Consider the following 23,597-nt stretch of genomic DNA (forward strand, 5'->3'; position numbering starts at 1 on the left):
TAGGTCTTATTATCGGGGAAACACGGTAGACTACAGTGGTTTCGGTGAATGGGGGGAGAGGAAGTAGAGGATAGACAAATTCTCCAGGAGTTTGGTTGACAAAAGGACAGATGGAGGAGGAGAGGGCCTAGGCCAAGTGGGGTTTTTTTCCTTCCAGTTACATGGAGAGACAGTTTTCAACATTCAACTTGGGAAGATTTTGAGTTCCCAGGTTTTTCTCTCTCCTTCCCTCCTCCCCTCTCACCTCTCCAGTGCGGCAGGCAGTCTGGTATAGGCCAATCATATGAAACATATCTCCACATTAGTCACGTTGCGAAAGAAGAATCAGAACAAAGGGGAAAAACTATGAGAAAGGAAAAACATAAAAAGCGAAAATAGTCTGTTTCAATTTGTAGTCAGACTTTTTAGTTCTTTCTCTGCATGTGGATAGCGTTCTCTATCATGAGTTTTTTAAAATTGTCTTGGGTCATTGTGTTGAAGAGAGGAGCTAAATCTATCAAAGTTGATCATTGCGCAGCGTTGCTGTTACTGTGTACAGCGTTCTCCTGGTTCTGCCCGCTTCACTTGGCATCAGTTCACATAAGTCTTCCCAGGTTTTTCTGAAATCTGCCTGCTCATTTCTTTTTTATTATTATTAGTTAATTTATTTTTAGTTTTCAACATTCACTTCCATAAGTTTTAAATTTTCTCTCCCTCCCCCCCTGCCCCAAGATGACATTTGATCTGATATAGGCTCTAAATATACATTCCTATTAAACATTTTTACATTAGTCAACGTTGAATAGAAGAATCAGAACCAATGGGAGTAGCGGTGAGAGAGAAAAACATAAAACAAAAAAAGAAAACAGCCTACTTCAATCTTCATTCATGTTCCTTATTTCCTTCTCTGGCTGTGGATGGCATTTTCCATCATGAGTCTCCTGGAATTGTTTTAGGTCTTTGCATTGCTGAAAAGAGCTAAATCTATCAGTCACCAAACAGTGTTGCCATTACTGTGTACAGTGTTCTCCTTGTTCAGCTCCCCTCACTCAGCATCACTTCATATAAGTCTTTTTAGGTTTTTCTGAAATCTGCCTGCTCCTCATTTCTTATAGCACTGTAGGACTCTGTTTCATGCATATACCACAGCTTGTTCAGCCATTCCCCAATGGATGGGCATCCCCTCCCTTTCCAGTTCTTGGCCACCACAAAAAGAGCTGCTGTAAATATTTTCATACGTGTGAATCCTTTTCCCTTTTTTATGCTCTCTTTGGGAAACAGACCAAGCAGTGGTATTGCTGGATCAAAGGGTATGCTCAGTTTGGTTGCCCTTTGGGCAGAGTTCAAATTGCTCTCCAGAATGGTTGAATTTGAAGTGAACTCCACCAGCACTGCACCAGTGTTCCAGTTTTCCCACATGTTCTCCAACATGTATCATTTTCTGTCATATTAGCCAATCTGAGATGTGAGGTGATACCTTAGCATTGTTTTAATTTGCATTTTTCTAATTAGTAGTGATTTAAAGCATTTTTTTATATATGACTATAGATAGCTTTAATTTTGAGAAGGTTTTTTTAAGGATGGAGTAAGTTTGGTCATGTTTAGAGGCAGTAGGGATGGATAGAGGATAGGGAGGGATTGAAGACCCAGCAGAGGGCGTGACTGAAGAAACAATCTGCTGGAGAAGATGGGAAGGAATGGGATGGAGTGCATGGCTGTTTTCAGGGGGCTGTCTGTCACCGATCACAGAGAGGGCAGAAGTTATGGCTGGATGTCAGCAGAATTGTCTGCTGGGGAGGACATGGGCAGTGCCCCCCTTTGGAGATCTTTAAGCAATGGATGATCAGTTCTGAGGAAGTTGTCATGGGAATACTTTTAAATGGATGAGTTGGGTTTGATGACCAAGGCAGGCCTTTCGAACTGAATCCATGATGCTGTGAGCTGCAGTTCTACGATTTTGACCAGGTGCAATATATTTTTTAAAAATTTATTTATTTACTTTTAGTTTACAACATTCATTTCCACAGTCCCTTGAGCTTCAGATTTTCTCCCCCTCCCCACCATGGAGGCATGCAATCCAATATAGGTTCTACAAATGCCTTCACATTAAACATTAGTCAAGTTGTAAAGAAGGATAATAACCAATGGAGTGAACAATGAGAAATACAATATTCTTTTTTTTGGAGGGCAATTGGGGTTAAGTGACTTGCCCAGGGTAACACAGGTAGTTTTTGTGTTGTGTCTGAGGCTGGATTTGAACTCGGGTCCTCCTGACTCCAGGGCCAGTGCTCTATTCACTAAGCCACCTAGCCGTGCGCAATATTCTTTTAATGTGTTTTTTAAGTGTTTAAATTTAATGTTTTTTTTTTTAAACAATGTTTACATTTACACATTATAGCTCTTGGTACAGATAAAGAAGAGAGATTCAGTGTGAGGTCAGTTTACCAAATGTTTCTGTTTTAAAAAGTAAGCTTTTATTTATGTAGTCATATATTATCTTTTGTTGTATCTCTCCCTTCTTCCCAGAGAGCCAGCTCATCCAACACATAGCATTTTTAAAAGACAAAAAAGGGGGTGAGGATCAACAGAAAAGTCTGGAAGTATGGACAGTGCCCAGCACTGCAGGGGGTGAGGAGTGCCTCACCTGTCTCCTTGTGAGCATTGAGCTTGATCCTTCCATCTCCCCAAACCATCCTGTATCTCTTCTGCCCTTTGTAACTACCCTCAGCAGTCCAAGTCTGCATTAGGTATCTCCCTCTTCTTAGCCTCTCACAGTCCAGTTTCCAGCCTTATCGTTCTGCCCAGCTGCTCTTTCTAGAGTTCTCACCAATCTCTCAGTTGCCTTTGGCCTCTACAGCTTTTGACACTGTAGAGCCCTCCTCCTTGATACCCTCTTCTCTAGGTCTTTGGGACTTCCTCCTTGCCCCCAGTATTCCTAACTATCTGACTGTTCCTTCTCTGTTTCTCTTGCTGGGTACTCCTGCAGAGCCCTCTAACCAGAGGTGGCCCTCAGGGTTTGTCCCGGTCCCTCGGCTTCACTGGGTGATCTCAGCAGTTACCAAGGATTTAATGGCCCTCTTTGTGCTGATGATTCTCAAAGCTCCAGTCCTGCCTCAGTCTCTGATCTCCAGCTGCCTTTCAGACATCTCAAACTAGATGGCCAGTAGACGCCTGAAACTCAGCATGTCCAAAACAGAGCTCATGATCTCCCCCCCTTCCCTGTTCCTGTGGAAAGCACTGCCATCCCCCCAGTCCCTCAGACTCCCAGTGCAGGAGCCATCCTGGGGTCCTCATGCTTTCTCACTCCCTAGACCCCTTAGGATGCTAAGGCCTTTTTGATTCCTCCTCTGCTACAGCTCTGGTCAGTTTCATCTTTCTGTCATCTGCAATATGGCCCTTCTCTCCCCTGATGCTGCCCTTACCCTGGTGCAGACCCTCATCACTTCAGGCCTGGATTATTGCAGTAGCTGCTGGGTAGGAGGGGTAGGGGTCTGGCTCTTCCTTCTCCACGTTATTCTCCATTCAGCCACCACCAAAATGATGTTCCCAAAGCACAGATCTGACCTTGTCACTTGCTACCCTTTAAACTACAGTGGCCCCCTGTCACCCGCAGGAGCAATCACAGAATGCCCTGTTGGCATTCAGTGCCCTTCATGCCTAATCCCTTATTCCCCAACAGGTACAGTGATTCTCCATGGCTGTCTCTGACCCCTAGGACACTCCTTCCTGCACTCTGACTGCTGAGCTCCCTGGCCTTCTATGGCAGGCCTTCCCTCGTTGGTTTTGTCTTACTTAGACTGGCATGTTTGCACTCTGCCCATTTCTTGTGTCCCCACTGCTCAGCACAGGCCTGTGCGTGTGTGCTGAAGGTGTTTAGTGAGTGTTTGTTGATTGGCGTGTTCGTGGTTTGGGGGGTTCTCCCTTTACGTTGTGGGAGCTATTGAGTCTGTTGTTTTCTTGGTTCTGTATCATTCATCACTTTCACCTGCCACAGTTTGTTCAGCTCTTCTGCAGTCAGTGGCTTCTCTTTAGTTTCCAGGTCTTTGCCATCACAAAAAGCTCTTCTATGGAAACATTTTGGTATTTATTATAGGGATGTACATACACATACATACACGTACATATACATGCATATACATACACGCATACAGGGGCTTTCTTCTTCTCCGTGGCCTCCTGTGACACAAGCCCATCAATGGGCTCTCCAGCCGTGGCTGTCACAGTCACTTCACTCACGTCATTGCACATTGCTCTTCCTATATAGTGTATGGCCATCGCTCTTCACAGCTTCATCCACTCCACGTCATTGGCGGCTGGGCGGCTCAGTTGCCCACCAGGGACCCTGGGCAAATCATCTGACTTCTGTCCTCAGTTTCCTCGTCTGTAAAATTGGGGTCATAAAAGCACGGGCCTTCCAGGACTGTTGTGAGGATCAGATGAGATATTTGTTAAGTGCTTAGCCCAGGGCCTGGCACGCAGGAGACACTTACCCCTCCCTTCCTCTTTCATACCTTCCTGTCCTCCAGCATTGACTGTCGCCATTTTTCTTGGTCTTTGCCAATTTTTGTAGGCCCTGAGGTAATTTTGATTGTCATTTCTCTTTTTAGGAGTTGGACGTCATTTTTCTGAGAAGTGTTTGTTCATGTGTTCTGATTATTTATTTATCGGGGAATGGCTCTTGGTCCTATCTGTCACTGATTTACATATGTTGGATGCCAAAACCTTGTCTGAGAAATTTGATCCAGTCTTTGTTCCCGGGGGCACCTAGGTAGGTGGCACAGTGAATAGAGCACTGGCCCTGAAGTCAGGAAGACCTGAGTTCAAATGTGGCCTCAGACACTTAACATTGACTGGCCATGTGACCTTGGGCAAGTCACTTAAGCCCAATTGCCCTGCCTTTCCCCCTCCAAAAAGCAAAAAAAAAAGAGAGACTTTATTCCCATCTGCCACCTCCCTCCTGCTCTGAGGTGTGTGTAGGAGCTTTTCAGTTTCAAGTACTCGGGTTTTCTTTGATGGTTGCCTCTATACCTTGTTTGGTTAAGAATACAGCTCCTGCCCCCAGAGACTTAAACAAAAGTACAAACATGAAGTTTGTGGCAGATTCAGGTTTTTTTAAAGGTGATTTTTTAGAAAGACTTAAGACCACACAAAACAACTAAGGTTGGTCTTCATTCATTGCCCAAAGTTGTTCAGTGACCCTGTTCAAAAAACAGAACACAAAATATGAACGGAATTCAAAGCGGCCAGGGAAGATGTCAGCCAGTCAGTGACCTCGGAGTCATCACTGTGACACGGCCAAGATGTCACCAACAAGACATCACCTTGAGTCCAGGTTGACTTCCTCTGCACTTTCCGTGGGGAGCTTTTGATGATGGTTAGAATAGACCACAGAGCTGTATTTTATGAAATGTTCTCTTAGCCAAAGCATTTGGAAGGCAGGGCTCTGCCTAACAAAATTTTAATTTACTTTCCATCATCAGAGCTTGAGACTAAGTTCTTTGTCACTCACTGCTTTATCAAAATAGGGCCCAGAAGGCCTGTTAAGAAGGAAAGGCACAATCCATTACCATAATACTTTGATGTTATTTTACACCTTCTCTAGGGAGCTCCAGGATTTCAAAGCTGCCAGTCATCCCATTGAGCCTCATGCCACCTTTCTGAGATAGGTAGTTAGCTAGCATTTATATAGGACCTACTATGTACTAGGCACAGTGCTAAGAGCTTTACAAATGTTCTCTCATTCAGTCCTCACAACAACCCTGGGAGCTGGGCACTTTTATTGTCCCCATTTGACAGGATCAAATAACTAGGAAGTACTTGAGGCAAGATTTGAACTCAGGCCTGGCTTCCTACCCCCAGGTTAGTGCTGTGTGCTTGGTGCTGTGTGGTGTCTCCTAGCAAGGAGTCCTCTACTGCTTCCAACTGAATTGTTGATAGTCAGGAGGTTTGGGATGTATTCTCTCTTTTGCACAGGATCCTTTCTATAGAAGAGTAGAGAGATCTTCCCCCAGAGGCTTGGAGAGCTCTTTAGGGCATAGAAGAGACAGGAGTCATTAGAGCCTACCTAAGTTGGCATCCTTCTGTCTCCAAAGATCGGGATAGCTACACATGTACACCCCCCCCACACACCTCTCTGTCTATCCCCCTCCCCCTCCCTCCTCCTCTCTCTCCCTCTTACCTCCTTCCCTCCCTCTCTCCCTCCCTTCCTCCCCCGCTCTTTCTCTCTTCCCTGGGGGGGGGGGGGAAGAGTGAGTTTATTCTAACAAGACCATTGACTTGTGGTTGCTGCTTTTCTTGCCTCTTCTCGAATTCTAGAATGTAGCTAGGACTTAACATGGAGCTCCTCTGCTCCTGATTTGAAGGGTCTGCCTTCCCCTTTTTGAAAATTTTATTATTTGTCTCCAAGCCCCGTAGCACCTATTCTGTTTGCTGTGATGGTTTTAATATTACAGACGACCACATCCGTGCATTTTTTTCAGTTCCGTGGGTTGTTTTGTGGGTCTAGTGATTGAATTCCCTGAGTTTGTAGCCAGATCCTGTGGTGGTTCTAATGGCTGCCTTTTCACTGGAAAGAGTCCTTCTTTTATTCCCCCTGTTACTTGAGCTGTTGCTTTCTTTTTCTTGTCTTTGGGCTTCTCATCTGCAAAATTAAGGTCTGGACTAGATTTTTAAGGTCCCTTCTGAGTCTGTGAGGCTGGGTGACATATCTGATAGCAGTTTAGCCAAGGACTTGGAAAGGAAAATGCCTCCCACAAATGCTCAGACCTTTTCACAAGGTGATTTCTATGGACCTCCACTGGAGACCATGGAAAAGCCTTTCAACCTAGGATCATTATTTCTGAATTCAAAAGGCCATCCATTTGGGACTGACTGAGACAGCTGTGTATCTCTTGACATAAATTCAAGTATCCTATTTTGTGTGCTTTTTCTTATCAGCAGTCTCTTGTTCTCATGGGTGATTGGTCTACCAAGTTATGTGGTGTGTCTCTGTTTTCCACTTGTGTCCTTGATGGTGGCGCTTCACATGATAATATGTTGTCTACCAATGCTTACCACATCCCCCTCCACAGTGCTTCCCTGACATTCTTTAATTTCTGGAAGAGTGGGGTATTTCTGTTATTCACGTTGTTGAAAAGAGGAGCTTGGTTCATTAAAAGCATTGATTGGGTAAATTCCCAAAGGTAGCCGAGCCCAGTCGTCCCCTTACTCAGTTCTGGAACTTCTTCCTTGTGTGTTCACGTTATCCATTGGTACTACTGGACCAATATTATGAGCTTTCCTCCAGCTGCATATTCCAGCACATCACAGGCATCCTTCACCCACTTGGATTTTTAGCGAGGATGCCTTAGGCCAGACTCCTTTAAAGGAGTCTTCATTTCACTAGGATATTCTTGTAGTAAATGGGAGTATCCAAAGGGCCCTCATTTTTCCCACTTTGGCTTTGCAATGGACGTCCTTGCTGCACATGGCCCAGTCTGAAGAAAAGCCTGCCTTCCCCTTCTGTCTTCCCCTTGTGCCTTCTTCCCCTTCTGTCTTCCCCTTGTGCCTTCCTCGAGGACCTTTTGATGTTTTGTGTGACTTACTCTCATCACTTTTTATGTGCGTGCCTTCGTTGTTACTCCTTGATTTTCAAAAGAGGACCTGTGACGTCTTGGGGTGATGTCTTGACTTGCCCATGAATTGGATTTCAGTGAGGCCGAGTGGCACAGAGCCGTCAGCCTCATGCTTTTCTCCAGAGTCATCACAGTCCAGTGAAGTCTAGGTGATTTGGGGATGGCCTGGGATCCAGTGGGTGACATTGGTGTGTTTGATGTCTGACCATGCTAAGAGGACTCCAGCACCTGCTTCAGCTGCTTTCTTGGCCGTTGGGACAGAAGGTTCCCATTCACCCATGGTGGGAAGAATATCTTCACATGCTTGGGGTGGACATCCACCCTGACTCTCCTGTGGGTTTGAGATATGGCCATTGCTCTCCACCTGGATTAGCCTGTCTGCAGAGATGGTTTCTTTGGCTGTGGTCACTGCACATGCTCCAGCTTCCTGGAGCCACAGTGAGAGTTGGGTGAAGGCAGACAGGCAGCACTTACCCCAGAGGGGCTAGTCCTTTCTGGACACCCCATCCACCCCAGCCAGGATGGAGCTGGAGTGCTCAGTTGGCATTAAGAGCCACACTGTGGACCACACTGCACACTAGGGCCTTGCCATCTTGAAAGATTTAGAGGTTTATGGACATCCAGGAAGGTCAGTGCTGGCAGCTGGCAATGAATTTGTACTAGCTAGAGGACCAAGCAATTGAGGGTTCTCCCCCTTCTCCCCCCCCCCCCATTTTGTGTATTGTCTTCCCCAAAGGTTGTAATTCACAGTGCCAGGCATATGGTAGGTGCTATCGACTACTGACTGTTAGCTTTGACCCCTAGCACTTTAGCAAAGAGGTGGGGCCAAGTTTGGACTTTTCCCCAGAGATGCTTCCAAGCCCAACAGCCGCAGGTTAACTGACTCATTTGCTTGTTGCTGCACTTCTTTCCTAGCACGTGGGATGTTTACTAGACATATCTTCAGCTCTCTCTCTCTCCCTGTCTCTCTCTGTCTAACTCTCTGTGTCTGTCTCTTTCTCTTTGTCTCTCTGTCTCTCTCTCTCTGTCTCTCCCTGTCTGTCTCTCTCTCTCTCTCTGTCTTTCTCTCTCTCATGCTTTTTTAAATTGTAACAATACCTTTGATATATTTTTAAATTTAATGTCCAATTTTTATGGGGTTGTCTTTATTCATGTTCTCTTGGTGAGGGTCAAGGCCCAATGGTTTTTCCAAGTTCTTATTATACTTACTTCCCTGAGGAGATACCTTGAGAGTCAGTCGCACAGCACCCTCAAAATGGCGATGCCTTTAGCATATACCTTCTCTGTATAAATTGGGTCTTGTCCAACTGCTTTTCCTGTCTCTTGTTTTAAGGTCATTTCTACATTCTTGTAGAATACTTGTTGGTTTTTTGTTTTTTTTTTTGCCTTTTGGAGGGCAATTGGGGTTAAGTAACTTGCCCAAGGTTACGCAGCTAGTTTTTTTGTGTGGGTGTTAAGTGTCTGAGGCCGGAACAAACTCAGGTCCTCCTGACTCTGGGGCCAGCGCTTTACTCACTGTGCCACCTAGCTGCCCCCTGTAGAATACTTCTGAGGCACCAATCCAAATGTGGTTAAGAGTTTGACAGAAACAATTTTTAATGGATATTTTCGATTTTCCATTATGCTTCCAGTCTAGTTACTAGTGAGAATTCCTATCTAGACTTAAGCATTATACCTTTCACAGTTGGTGTTTTATGATTTTAAGAGGCAAAGTAAAAGAATCAGGAATGACAAAATTTAGTGTTGGAAGGGAACTTGGTGACCTACTAGTCCAACCTCAGAAAGTACGAGCACACACAGCAGGTAGCAGATCTCTAGGCTCTGTGTAAAGACCTTCAATGTGGGGGAGCCCCTCAATTCCCAAGACAACCCAGGCCACTGGGACACAGCTCTCGGGTTTTCCAGCAGGCCTAACTTTGCTCCTTGGTCCCTTCTGCTTTTTGTTCCTAGTTTGACCTTCTGGGAATGAACAGGAACAATTTAATTTCTGCCACATAAGCCTTCCAGATATTTAAGGACAGTGATGCCTCATGCCTTCCCCTTTTCTAGGTAAAACATCCCTACTCATTCAAGTAATGCTCATATCCATTCTCCTCCCCCCCCCCACCCCCCTCCCCCAACTCCCTCCCTCATTCTGGTACCTCTCCTTTGGCTACTTTTCTCATATTGATATTCCTCCTGACCATCCAGAACAAACCCAGTGCTCTGGGGTAGGTGCCTGGCCCCAGGAGCTCTGCTGAAGCCCTTGGATTAGCTGTTTTTAAGATGCTGACATCTTCACATGGAGTGCTGGCCATCTTTGCCTTCTTTATCTTTTGCTTTGGAAGTTAAATGTTTTGAACCAAAGTATAAGACATTTACTTATCTTATATTTCACCTTACTAGATTTGTTTAGGATGTTTTTCCTTACATGCCATCCCCACCTCACCCCCCTGCCCCCAGTCTTTTTTTCATGCTCAACATGCCATTTTCTTCACCTGATCTTCCGTGTGACATTGTTGATAGAATTCCTGACTTTGAGTCAGAAAGTCCTGGATTTGTATCCTAAGTAAGTGCTTTCTAGCTATGTGACCCCAAAGCAAATTGCTGAAACCTGAGTTGCAGCCCCTCTACCTTAAATGAGTACCAACAGCTAGTGTTTATATAGTGCTTTAAGGTTTGCAAAATGCTTTAGAAACATTATTTCATTTGCTCCTCACATATGATGCATTTAGGGAAACAGAACACAATGTTGCTGATGATGTCCTGAGACATTCATACTAACATAGTAAGTCACTTGCTGTTGCTCTTCCAAATCCCATTCCTCCAAGGATTCCCTGCCATGTCTGCTATCTAGGAGAGAGGGGAAAAAATGGGGAGTTTGAAAAATAGTTTTCTACTTAGTTTTGTCGAAAGCAAAATTGAGTTTTGAAGCCAAGTTAAATGTGGAGCCTGATGTATGTATATATATATTAGACTTTTCAGTGCATCTTTATTTTGGAGGAGTTAATCCACCCCTTTGGTGCAGTTTGCTAAATGTAGTAGGTCAAGGGAAGTAATACAAAAGTTTAGCCCGTTCCTTTTCCTCAAGTGATGGTGATTGTCTGTAACCTTAGGGATATTTCTCTTTAATCCAAATGATTGGAATTAACTTTATTATTTTTATTCGTTACCTTTGCATATTTGCCAGAGTTTACACACAACCTGTTCGATCTAAAGCTTATCATATGCTGCTAAAGTGTTCTTTCATAGAAGAAATTGAACGGGATCATTGGATGATGAGAGACATAGGATGTGTTCGAGAAATTGGGAGGCCAGAAATACTGGGCTTGGACCTAGATGGTCTTGTGTTAACTGCCCAATCTCCTTGCACTTCAGTTACTTTGGTAAAAGAGGCTGTTTGGATTGGATGAGAATCAGTGAATGAGTCCAGTTTATACTCTTCAAATCTTTTCTTTCCAAATACTTTTTTACTGCATTTTATCACCCATTCTGGTGATTTCAAATTCTGCTCCTGTTTGGGAAAACATATCATCCTATTTAATTTGGCCTCACAATTCTTGTTCCATCCTAGTCATCATAATCATATAGAGAGGTTTATATAATTATAGGAAGGGCCCAGAAGCAACCACTGTGGAAATACCACTCAATTTCTTATGCCTTATCCATTGTATCTTATATCGATTGATTGAATTTGGGTTATGTATATGGAATCAGCGGTTCTCCTTGGTGAGATTATAGAATCCCAATCTGGGTGGGAGAGGACTGACTGGGATCAGGACTAGTCAGATCTGCAGCTGTTTAAGAATCCCTTTTGCCTTTTTGTCAGCAAGTGGTCGTCCAGTCTTTGCTTGAAGTATTCATGGAAACCCATAGTCCACTGGGCACTTTCTAGGATTTTGACTAACTATTCCTGTAATGATATGGGAATCTACTTGTGGGCGGACCTGAAGTTTTGCTGACTCCATTTTCTTGTGTTTTTGAAAACTGGGGCATTTTTTGCTTTTCTCTAGTCCTGCCAGAACCTCTCCTGTTCTTCCTAGTGTGAGAAACATGCTGACTTCTAGAAAGCATGATACTCATTGCAAAGTGTGATAGTAATGGAATATAAAGATTCCCCTGTATTGGCTTGGTTTTCAAATTGATTGTGTTAAAACCCAGAGCTTGTTAAATCCCACCTGTGGGATGGACTTGTTGACTTGAAAAGAGAGACAAGAACTGGGAGGAGCTGGTGATGTAGATTTGGAGAGACACAAGAGAGAGGCAGAAGAACTTTTTGGAAGCAGCACCCTCGTGGAGGCAAAGAGAGACTGAGAGGATTGCTGAGGGCCACTTTGAATTGCCCTGGACTTTTGAGACCTGCCCCCGGAGCTGCCAAGGACTGAGGAGACATGGCTGTTTTGCTGGTACTTTGTCTGTTTTGATGTTGTTTTGCCAGATTTGTCCACTGGTGAAAGACAGTCCTGTTGTTGAAGAAGTCCTGGAACCTGGCTGTTGGCTAAGAGCTCCTGAGACTGTCCTGCAGACAGAGAGTGAATACTGTTCACTGGTGAAGGACAGTGCTGTTGTTGCAGGGGTCTGGGAACCTTTCTGTTGGTTCAGAAGCCCTAAAGAAGGATTTTCTTGTTGTATATTTACAGAAATCTTGGGAGAGGGTTTTGCTAATGTTTTCAGGGGTTCTAGGACTGTTCTACAGACAGATGATGAATTAATGAAGGGACTGGCAATGTATCTTGCGGCCTTGCTAAGCCTTGTCTCCCCAGGAACTAAGATTGCTGAGAACTTGCCTCTTGTCAAGATGAAGAAAAGACCTGCATTGGGGTATTAAGTGCTGTGCTTAAACTTGATGTAACTCTGGGGTAGATTCAATTGTGATCCAGGGGTGGGGAACTTTTGACCTTTTTGTGTTCTATGGTTGAACAAATGAAGGTACTTTACTTAGATTGGAAACTAATCTCCATTTGAGAAGAGGGGCTTTGTGGTGGACTAAATGAAGGTACAGCCTAGGGGTGGAGAAGTATTTAGAACAGGGACTTTGTAATTGATTGAATGATTGGAAGGTCCTGGGGTGGGGTAGTCCTTGGAGATTATTTAATCACCCTTAGTAAATGCTGTATTTGGAATGATGTCATGTTTTGACCTTCTCTGTTCTTAATTTGTCACTGAATAAAATGGAGAGCCCCTATGCTGGTATTTTGAACCTTGGGAAGTTGCCTTTCCTTGGCATTACATTACACAAAGTCAGGAAAGTTCTCATCATAATTATTTTTGCATTCATTCTCCTGTTTTTATGCCCTGTTTCCAATTCAAATTTCCCTCCTGCCTCCTATTGGCTAGGCACTTGAGGGTTCCTAAATCCCACCCCCACTGGGTCCCTGCTTACATTTCTCATTGTCTTTATAGAATGACTTGTAAAAATTCTTTGAAAGAAATTCCCTTTATTGATAAGAGGCCAAACTCTTGATGTTTTAAGTTTCCTTCACTATTAATTAATACAAGAGTTTTAACATTCAAAATAGGGTTATGGAATGAAATTCTCTTTCCACCATTGAAGTTGTGGATTTTATCTAATTATAAGGAAGGAGTTGTTCCCCTTGAGATATGCTGCTAAGCAGGGCCCAACTACTAGTCCAATGTGAAGAGTTTAATTCTTCTCAGATTTTCTGGTATATGACATTTTCTGTGGAAACAGAAGTACTGTTCATCTCTTACACTAGTCTTGCAGTGGTTGCAGGCACTAATCACCTGGTATTCCTTTTAAGTCCTCAAGGAGACAGCTTCGGGCTGTCATTTTCTTTTCTTTGTCATTTCCTTTCCAAGCCAAAGAAGGTGGGAGAAAATTGAGTTGAGCCCCCCCTGTGCCTTCTTCCTTGTCAGTTTTCACCCCTGTGTGGGCAGTGGGCTGTTCTCTTGATGTCCCCGGCTCCCACCAGATAACTGCCCACCATTTTGACCGTAGCGGTCCTTGTAAGCCGCACAGGGGTCTGAGCATTAGCCTGACTGAGCTAGAATGTTTTTGTAGGGTGGTGCTCGGTGTCTGTGTTTATCTTCCATTGCTGGCCCTTTCCTAGATCCTCTGTCTATGGAGCTCTTAAGTCCAAGTAGATTTGAGTGCCCCAGGTCTGCTCTATTTCTGTGTGACAGTTCCCCCCTTTCCTCCTCAGGAATTGTCCGACCTTAGGCGCTTTGCATTCCTTCCTAGTTCTCCTTTCTCTTCTCCAGCGCTCATTGTGGCTGTCAGCCAGGCTTGCCTTTTCCTCTCTCTGTATCACAGACTCCTAGGTGATGGACATTTCTCCCCTGCAGTCGGTTCTGCCTTGTTTCCCTTTGGGCCTTTCTCTCCTTTTTAGAGAATGTGAGCACATGTCCAGATCCCGAGTCTTGGTCACTGCTGCAGCTCGCTCTGTACCAGGCCCGGCTTGTTTTCCCTATTACCTCTTCCTCTTTCTGTCCATCCGGAGGGTCATTGCCTTGCAGGACGTCTGTGGTCTTTGGGTGGTCTCTTATGATGGCACCCTGCTTTTCCCTCAGCTGTATCCAGATATTTTGATTTTCATTTTATTAATGAACATGTTGCAAGTCCCATTTTTTGTGATTGTCATGCATGCATCTCCCATCCCCCATCCCTTCTAACAACTCCCTCACAAGCAGGTGCAGATTTCATAGCTTTTGAAGCCTCTCTGTGCCCCAGCCCCATCTTCCTGTCAGGTTAGGGTTGGCTTTGAGAGGGACGGCAGAGGCAGAAGCCTCAGCGCCTTGTTTTTTCCCCACCCCACCTTAGTCACACGTCCGGAAGAGAGGCTCTCATGGGCCAGTCCTGCCTTGGTCCTAGTCCAGGGTGGGGCGGGGGGGGGCAGCAAGTCTCAAAGGCCCCCCAACATCCCTAACATCCCTTTATCCTTTGCTCCTGGGCTTAGTGTGTTCACTCTTTTCAGCAGACTCTTTCTCACTGGCCTTATTTTCAGTGCAACTTTGGCATATTTTCCCATATGGCTAATGCCTCCCAGCCTTCGCTTGTTCAAACCCTGCCCACCCAGCAGGGCCCAGTGAAATGACTGAACTCCTTTTACTTAGCTACTTCCGAGGGTGAGGGTGCATATATGCACGGGTGTGTGTGTACACACACACACACACTCTGTCTCTCAGGGATTCCCTGCTAGTATCTGAAATGCTGTCATCATCCATAAGGGAGGGAGGGCAGTAAAGGCATGGCTAGAGCCCTGTGCAAAGGCATGGAGGTGGGAAGTGGCCTGCTGAGTTTGGGGAGCGCCTTAGAGGTGCAGCCGAGAGTTATTTGTTCTTATCCTGGATGGGGAGGGCAGTGCCCTCAGCTCCTCATCTGCAGAATGGGAAGAAGAGTTACACCTTCCTCCAGGGAGTCTGGTGATGCTTGTATGAAGTCACCTGTCAGACATTGAGGTGCAGCACCAGAGTGGAGCCTGAAGGGGCGGGGGGGGCATAAGAGAAGGGCCGCTTGCTAGCAGCATGTGGAGTGTAGGAGGCAGCGGTGGGAGGCGGCTCCCAGGTAGGCAGGAAGCAAGACTCAAGCAGTAGCAGGCAGAGGAAAGATGGCGAAGGGAGAAGGGAGATGGGAGGTGGGAGGGAGCTGCTGCTGTTGAGGCTGCTCCTCTGAGCGGCAGGTAGAGCCCCAGCAGCCCTAGTTTGAAGCTTCTTCCCGGGACATGAAAAGCACAGCTAGATCTGCCCACCGGTGTTTGCTTGGCCTGTGCTATAGATGGGCATAAAAAAGGGCTGAATAAAACCTCAATTCTGTGGGAAATGGTGAATTCAGAAGTCTTAAACTTAAAATAAGGAGCTGCGATGGAGAGGGCTGTAAGCACCCCCTTGGGGGGAGTTGGGGGGGGGGGTGGCGCCCCAGCAGGAACTCCAGAGCATTCCTGGGCTCTGCCCCAGCTTTTGTACCAAAATCTGTCTTTTCTTTGTGGAGGTTGGGGGTGGGCAAACATGCCCAAGGCTAAAGATTAAGATGATTTTCTCCAGGAAGAGTCTAATTTTTTTCCTTTTCTTTCTGTTACCCAACAGGTTTGATCTGTGGATGAAATGAATCATGATTTTCAAGCTCTTGCATTAGAATCTCGGGGAATGGGAGAGGTAAATATTTACAGACATGAACATTCACAGAAGACTTTGGACTCAGTCCCTGGAAACATCAGTGAGAAACCTATTGACACGATGAAAGTGACAGTAGTTTTTCTGAAGGGCCCCAAACCATACTTGTCAGGCTTCCCCCTTCTCCCCAGGTTCTAATTTACAGCTCCTTGTGGTTGTGGGTTTTCAGTGTGGTGATTTGCTTCTGGGGCATTCACTGAGTTTGTCAGAGAGCTTGGGGCTCAGGGAGAGTGCGAACCCCTTGGTAGGTTAGCTTTGTGCTGAGAGCTGCAGGGCAGGCCCCTTCCCGCTGTGCTCTTTGGCAAGTGCCCACTCCCAAGGGCTGTTGTTTGTGGCCAGCTGAGGGTCAGTCCAGCGGCCTGTAGCCTCCCGAGCTTCCCTTTTCTCCTTCCCCCTCACCACTGCCACATCTTGGAGGGAAACTGCCTAATGTGAGCTGCCATATCCCAAGCACCTTAAGGTTTCCAGAATGCTTTACTTACCTTTAATCAGTTAATTCTCCCAGTGACCCTATGAGATGAGTGATTGTAGGTCTTCTGATTTCTGTTTTCTCCATAAATCAGCTGAGGCCCCAGGGAGGCTCCTTGTTTTGGCCAGGTCACACCGTTAGTGTCTGGGAGGGTTTGGGTAGTTCAGTCCCCTTTCATAGGAACACTCCTTAGTGCTCTCATGTGGAGACTTTCGAGAATCATTCATGGATGTTGACAGTAAGCATAACGATGGCTTCCATGTTGTCTGAAGTATCTCCCGCATTGCCAATGTCAGAACTGTGTCATCCTGAGCTGTCCCATGGAGCTGAGAGCTTGTCAAGGCTCCCAGGGTTCAGGCCTAGCTTCTCCCTAGCAGGACAAGGTCAGGCCCATAGTCCCCCTACCCTTCTCCAAACCTGCTGCCAGAGCATCTGCTGTATGGCCAAATCACTTCTGGCTCCCAGGCCAGGGTCCCCAAGGTGGCCTTGCCACAGCCACCCCAGTCTCCATGGGCATTGTGGCAGGGAGAGAAAGGAGACAGAAGCACAGACCTTGTACCAAGTGTAGCAGGCTGGGGACTGACTGCAGAATTGAAGGCCCACCTAGTTCCTCTCCCCTGGCCCCAGGCTACTGGTTCATCTTAGACACAAATCCCAGCCACACTCTGTGAAAAGGAGAAGAGGGAAACCCAGGATCTGGGGAAACTCAAGACAAGTCCTCAGCAAACCACTGCCCACAACCTGGCTACTGCCTGGGAAGAGGGCAGCCGGGTGGCGTTCCTCCCAAGGAAAACCGCGCAGTTCTGTTACTATGGAAATACAGGTGCTGCGAAATCCCATTTATTGGTGATCTCCTCCATAGAAAAGCTAGTGTTTCAGGAAGTTGGAGGGGCTGTGGCATCATCTGCTTTGTAATTTGAACTGCTAGCCGGGGTGCTGCAGCAGCCATCAGGACCTCATTTCCTTTCAGCTATTTAAAAGACACTGAGAAACTTCCGTTGTCCAAAGTCAAATTTCCTTTTTCGCCATCTGAGCCCTGAATCCTGCCCTGTGTCAGGGGCCTCCGAAGCCTGTGCAGCTTTTCTTCTCTGGGTATCTGTCTCCCACCAGCCTTTCTGTCTTTCCCCGTCTCACAGGCAGCTAGGAACCTTCAGGGATTTCCTTCTCTGCCTGTGGGGGTCTCTCACCAGCCTTCCTCTCCTCCTGCCCTCTGACAGGTGAGGCGTTTTTGTTCCACCCCACAATTCCTTCCACTCTGTGAACTTAAGTGTTGAAGTAAGTAAGTGTCAGCATCCATGAAGCTTTTCTTTGTTATTTTCTTAAATCTCCAGCTCCTGTTTTTATGAAAAGGTCTTTTCCGTAGAATGACCTGGGTCTGAACTATTGTGCAGAAATGGGATTTTGCTGCTCTCTAACTCAGCACATTGGCTTTCTAGGGAGTAACTGAAGCTGTCTGCATCTAAGGTTCAAAGCACTGCACGTCTGTGGGATGCCCTCGTTGATGAGGGGGATGATGATGATGATGTTGATGTTGTACTCTACTTCAGTGCCAGAGATAGATAACTTTAGTGAGCCACCATCTCTCCAGACTTGGCTTTTGTTTTGTTTTTTTAATTCCTTTTCCATTGGTCGGGATGGATTTGCATCAGTCTGTCCATAGAGCTCCAGCCATTTCAGCTTGTGACCAATGGAGTGTTTTGTCTGAGTGGCCCCCAGGAAGTGGGATGTCCTTGTTGACTTAGCCTTCCAGAAAGCAGAGTTCTCCACCCACTTCATTTAAACTTGCCTCTAAGTACAGGGGATCGATCCTCTAGAAATGTATTTCTGTGGTGGGTCAGAGGGGAAGAGCTCCCACCTGTGATCATAGCTTAGTTGAGCCAGAACTTAAATTGGAGGAGTTGGGGAATGAGTTGGGGGGGGGGTTTCCCTAGCTTGAAACACCACCCTTATTGACTCTGCCTCTCCCTTTCCCCTTATCATACCATGTACTAGGGCTTGACTTTCCAGAAGGGCAAATGGGGAGGTCATCTTGGAAAGATGGGGGCGGGACAAAAGCAGAGGACATGTTCTAGCAATGTGCTGAAGGGCACATTAGAGGCCAGCATGCTTCTGGCAAAGTCCTAGGCTATCTTCTCAGAGCACTTCCTGGTGAGCACTAGAGAAGGAACCCCAGGGCAGGGGCAGGGAGAGGGGAGGGTGTGCCAGAGCACTTTACTTTACTTTGTGGACTAGATCCCTAGGCTGCTGGGGCAGTTCAGAGCTGGAGATTATATCCACGTTTCAGCAGACAATTGGAGGAAGTGTCTCCATAGCTTTGAAGACGGATACAAACGTGACCTGGAAGCTGGTATCTGGGTCTAAAACTGGTAGGCTGGTTAGATCCAGAGAGGTGGCAGGAAGGAGTTTTCAAGTGTTGCTGTAAGGTCAGGAAGGCAGATCCCTGAATAAGGGCCAGTTGGCATGTCAGGTTGGAGAGAGCTGGATTTTATGGGTGACTTAGGCTGAGGTAATCCAGTCAGGCTGCAGGACTTTAAAAATAAGCAATTTGTGGTTTTCTTGAATAACTTGAGTTGGTGGAATTAAAAAATGGGAGGAGTCATTCAGGGCTTTTCTCTTGGCCTCTTCACATCTAAAACCTTGGAGGTTATTTGGAAATTGAGATGAACCCATTAAACCATTCCAGGAAGAGGCCAGCGCCATTAAGGACACCTGCAGCTCTGCCCTCAGTGGGGCCAGTAGTATATGGCTGGCATTCAAAGGCTGTTTCACAAAGACTTTTTTTCACCTTTAGTAGCAAAGATGTAACATTCTTTTAAATATTTGACTTACCAAAGCATTGTTGTGCGAATCCTAGAATGAAAAAGTTATTAGAGGTCATGTTCCAAGGGAAGAGCATATTTGTTATAGTGATTCCAGTTTCTTATTTAATGTCAGCACTTTTAAAAGAAAAAGATGGGGCGGTGAATAGAGTACTGGCCCTGGAGTCAGGAGGACCTCAGTTCAAATCTTGCCTTAACACTTACTAGCCGTGTGACCTTGGGCAAGTCACTTAACCCCAGTTGCCCTGCCTTCCCCACTCCAAAAAGCAAAAACAAGAACAAAGAAACAGCAAAAAGACAAATGTGAGAATATAGTCTGCTACCTTGGACGAATAACTTGAAATCTGTAGTATTAAAGTACCCTGCTTTGCATGGCATAGGTTAATTGTGCTGACTAAGGGAGAAAACTGATGGGCACCTCAGCCTTGGGGGGGGGGGGGGGTGGTAAAGCCCAGGGGAGGAGCTTTCTTGCCTTTTCTCCCATTGAATCCGGAGCAGTCTTAAGTAAAATTAGCAGTGTTTCAAGTTTATATTATAGTGAGGGAGTGTCTTGAGGAGAACTGAAGGCCATTTCTGTAGGACTGGGCAGAGATGGGTGGTTCTGGTGCATTGTTCAAGTGATAATTAGATCGTGTCAGGGTTAGCTTAAACCTCGGGGTATCTCCACTGGGAGGTTAGGTACCAGAGATATTAGAACATTTTACAGGCAGGGCTGAAAGAGGCTGGAGATTGCTCCTGTGGTCCCATAGGAATGACCTGGGGAGGCCTTAGAAACAAGACTGATAGTTTCCAGTCCAGGTCTGCATCGGATTCTCCTCATTGCCACCGTGCAAAGCCAGCAGGACGCAGGAGAGAAGAGAGTAGAATGCGAGAAGTTCACCAGGCAGGGGGAGAACCGTGTTCTCAGAATGTTGGAGAGGCAGAGTGGGGGTGGGGCAGCCAGAACAGGCAGACAGTGGGCATGGAACATCGCCCGCAGCCCACTTTGTGAGGTATTGATGGATTCTTACCTACTAGTTCTTTCCTTTTCTTTTCTTTTTTTAGGGAAAACAGTAAGGAATGGATCTCTAGAAGGGAAAGTGAGGATATGTTGGAAAATGTGGGTCCTGGGAAAAAATAAGTTGTAACATTCTTTGAAATAGATGGAGGGGATTGTTCTAGATCAGCAGATCTCACACATTGTAGTCTTGGGGCCCTTTATATTCTTTCAAATTATGAAGAACCCTTCTAAGAGGTTTTTGTGGATGTGGGTCAGAGCTATAGATATTTACCATCTTAGAAATTCAAATGTCTCAGTGTGATTATGGAACTGGCCTTGGCCTTGTCTTCCCGTCCCCTGTGCTTCCCCCTGCTTCCCAGCATCCCCTGGACGTTGCCCATAATTTGCCCTATTGTGGGGGGGTAGCCGAGCCTTCAAAGAACACCCCTGGGCTGGAGTTCCCATCCCAGAGGCTCCGGCAGCTCCATGGCCATGGGTGAGCCAGCTTCCCGTGAGTGTCAGTGTTCCCGTCTGTGAAACAACCACATGGGGGGCGAGAGGCGGACTCTGTTCTCTTCCCTCCATTCGGTGGGAGGCAGGTGGGACGGGAAGCCTCGTTTTCTTCAGCTCCTTAGGGGCATATCCTCTTGTGGAAAGTGAGGACTGAGCATTGCCAGAGGGAAGGGCATCCTGTGGTGTGGGGGGCTGGGTGTCTGTGCCTCAAGCCCCATGTGCACACACAGCTCACTGATAGGCTTTCAAGCCTTTCGAGGAGTTTTTAAAGATCAGTAAGACTCGAGGTTTTTTCCTTTGTTCCTGGCCCCTCACCCCCTACCCCTGCCCCCTGTGACCAGCTGCCCTCTAGGTCTTGCTGTGTCCTTGGCCCTGACCATTGTCGTCCTCCCTGTATCTTGGCCCCCACCTAGCCCAGCACACGTCCTTGGTCCTAGGCCCGTGTGGGGAGATTTGGGAGGGGCGGGGTCTGTTTGTTCAGAAATGGCATCAGGCTTGGCCCAGGCCTCAGCGTCCAGCTGAGACCCAGGTCTCAGCCCCTCGGCCTGTCGCATCCATCGGCCCTTCTTGTTTTTGCCTGACCGTTCGACTCCATGGTGTCCTTGTGCCCCGTGTGCTTGGCTGCTCTTCGTTGTGTCTGTCTGTGTTGCTTCCCATTCCTAGTCCCTTCCCAATGGTGCTGTGAACACGTTTGTACCAATTCATGTTTTCACCTTTTTGATTTGAGTATCAGCCCTAAATGTGGAATCACCATGTCAGAGAATGAACAGTTGGAGAAGTCATATGATTGGGCTGCACCTCCCAGGTTTTCTTAGAGTAGTGTTAAGTATTAAAAGTATTAAAATGCTTTCCCTCTGACTGCATGATGGATCTTGGTGTTTTCTAGCAAAGCTTAAACGTTACCATTTTTTTCTTTCCAAACTAGCTTTTGCCTACCAAAAAATTTTGGGAACCTGATGATTCCACAAAAGATGGACAAAAAAGCGTCTTTCTTGGGGACGATGAATGGAGAGAGACTGCTTGGGGTACTCCTCGTAAGTGACGACTTTTCTGTGAATCATTGCCCCACTAATCCTCATTTCCTTCCCCTGAGCTCAGCACCAAGACAGCATTAACACTCCTGTTGTTAAGGATGTGATATTTTAAATCCAGTTCTACCACATCCCTAGCCAGCAGCCCCCTTGTGGCTTAAAGGGTGCTGACAACCAGCCACGCCATAGGGAGGGCCCCCAGTGTGTGGACCTGAGTGGACTGGAGGCTGGCTGAGAGCAGGCCACCCTGGGAAGGCTGCTGAGATTGCCCCAGTGGGGAGGAGTCCCTGTGGTTCAGGTGGCTGGGGAGGGAAATGAGCTGCTCCGTTTGGCTTCTGATCCCTGGGAGGAAAGAGAATGGCATAGCCTGTTTTCCAGCTTTCACATGGCGCTGGGTGTCACCCTCAACCCTTGGGTCCCTGGAGCCTTTGTAACAGCTTCCTCGCTCTCTCACCTGGAGCCTCCCTGCTGTCCGCCCGCCTCTTCTGGTTTCCTGTGCTCAATATCCTCTGCGCTGGCCAACCCCATCGCCTGTTTGTGTTATCTCCCCTAATGGGCTTTGTGGAATACTTTCCCTCCTGGCCTTCTCTATCGCTCCTCCTCTACCTCTCAGTGGGGATGGGGGGTGTCTTTGTGCCACCAGGCCCTTGGCCTTGCCTCCCATCCTCTCCTTCCGTATCTCATCCCTTTGGGGGATCTCAGCATGTCTCAGTGAGAGTTTGGAAGGGCGTCACACTCTGCATTTCCGAATTGAGGATACTTTTCCCAGGCTTCCTCCTTCTCTGTGCCCTGGAGCACTGGGCCCTTTACCCCTTGCCTTCCTGCCCCTCCCTGCATGACCTCTGCTCAGCCTCTCTGGCTGGGTCATCCTCTGGGTTCTGGACCCACTTCATCCTCTGAAATTTCTCTTCTTGGTGATCTTAGTAGCACCAGCGGGGCCACTTCTTTCTGGGTGGGCCCTCATTTAGCTGCTCCGGTCTAGTCCCACACCATTGCTGCTTCTGGGCCCCTAGGCATGTCAAGCACAGAATCTCCAAACCCAGCACACTTCCTTCCGCCCAGCCCAAGCCTACTCTCTGACTTCCCTGATTCATCTGAACACTGCTGTTCTTGCTTGCATCATTCTGTACCCCTCATTCTTATGTTGTTGGTGCATCTCTCTGTGGGCACTCAGTCACCACTTGAGCCCAGGCCTTCAGGTTAGGGCAGGAGCCCTCTCCAACCTGCCCGACTGAGGCTTGCCCAGCTTCTTGCCCTTGTCAGAAGCTTCAGTGGTTTGCTGTTGGACACAAACCCAGTATACAAACTTCACTGGATCTAAAGCTCTTCACTTTGCTCTAGCTTTTCCTGAGCATTTCTCATTGCCAGGGTGCCATAGCCATGTTCCCAAAGGCCCAGGCTTGTGCACCATGTTCCCTCCTGCTCAGGAAGCTCCTGGATCAGTTAGAAGGCTGCGGGCCTTCTTTTCCTGCCTCCTCCCACTTGCCTGCTCTCTCTTCCCTTTCCAGCCCAGCCTCCTTGCTCTGGCCTGGGCCTCCTCCCTTCTGATGCTCCCTCCCCAGCTGGCCGGGTAGAGCTTGGATGTACGTGGTCACTCACGTATTGTTTGCCCTTGAGATTGGTCATGTTTTTGACAAGGGGAAGGAGCTGCTCAAGCCTGCTATTGGAATATCATTTGGGCAAGTGTGGTCCAGTGCACAGGGGGAGAGATGCTCCGGTGACGGGAGGGACTGCCTCTTGCACCTCCAGCCCTCAGCAGCCGTGCCCGTGGGAGCATCGAATGAAGGGCCTCTGGCTGTGCGTAGCTCTCGGCAGTGCACTCACGCAGAATCCCTGGTTTCTTTGAAGGCCCAGCTCCAGTTCTGCTTCCATCCCATAGGAAGCCTTTTCTTTTCTTTTGGAGGGGGGAAGGCAAGGCATTTGGGGTTAAGTGACTTGCCCAAGGTCACACAGCTAGTCAGTTTCAAATGTCTGAGGCTGAATTTGAGCTCAGGTCCTCCTGACTCAAGGGCCATTGCTCTATTCACTGCACCACCGACTTGTCCCAAGAAACTTTTCTTGACCAAACTCTCCGCCCCCCCCCCC

The 23,597-nt window shown here is 47.1% G+C and overlaps 1 protein-coding gene across 6 annotated transcripts in view; it reads left to right on the top strand.

The window, feature by feature from the left end:
* The window catches only part of PUM2 (pumilio RNA binding family member 2), a 92,103-nt gene that overhangs the window by 8,914 nt on the left and 59,592 nt on the right, over window positions 1-23,597 (top strand). For 5 of the 6 annotated variants that reach the window (XM_069102986.1, XM_069102988.1, XM_069102990.1 and 2 more), the window contains exons 2-3: window positions 15,615-15,683; window positions 21,407-21,515. In XM_069102986.1, coding sequence (XP_068959087.1) covers window positions 15,633-15,683; window positions 21,407-21,515 — 160 coding nt within the window. In that variant the 5' untranslated portion in view covers window positions 15,615-15,632. Of the gene's footprint in view, window positions 1-15,614; window positions 15,684-17,306; window positions 17,388-21,406; window positions 21,516-23,597 lie in introns of those variants that run through there. The other variant, XM_069102989.1, reaches the window with a different exon arrangement.

This window comes from Petaurus breviceps, unplaced genomic scaffold (genome assembly GCF_028583685.1).
Source record: "Petaurus breviceps papuanus isolate PSGF00001 unplaced genomic scaffold, PetGlider_PUasm1.0 559, whole genome shotgun sequence".
In the NCBI taxonomy this organism is placed as follows: domain Eukaryota; kingdom Metazoa; phylum Chordata; class Mammalia; order Diprotodontia; family Petauridae; genus Petaurus; species Petaurus breviceps.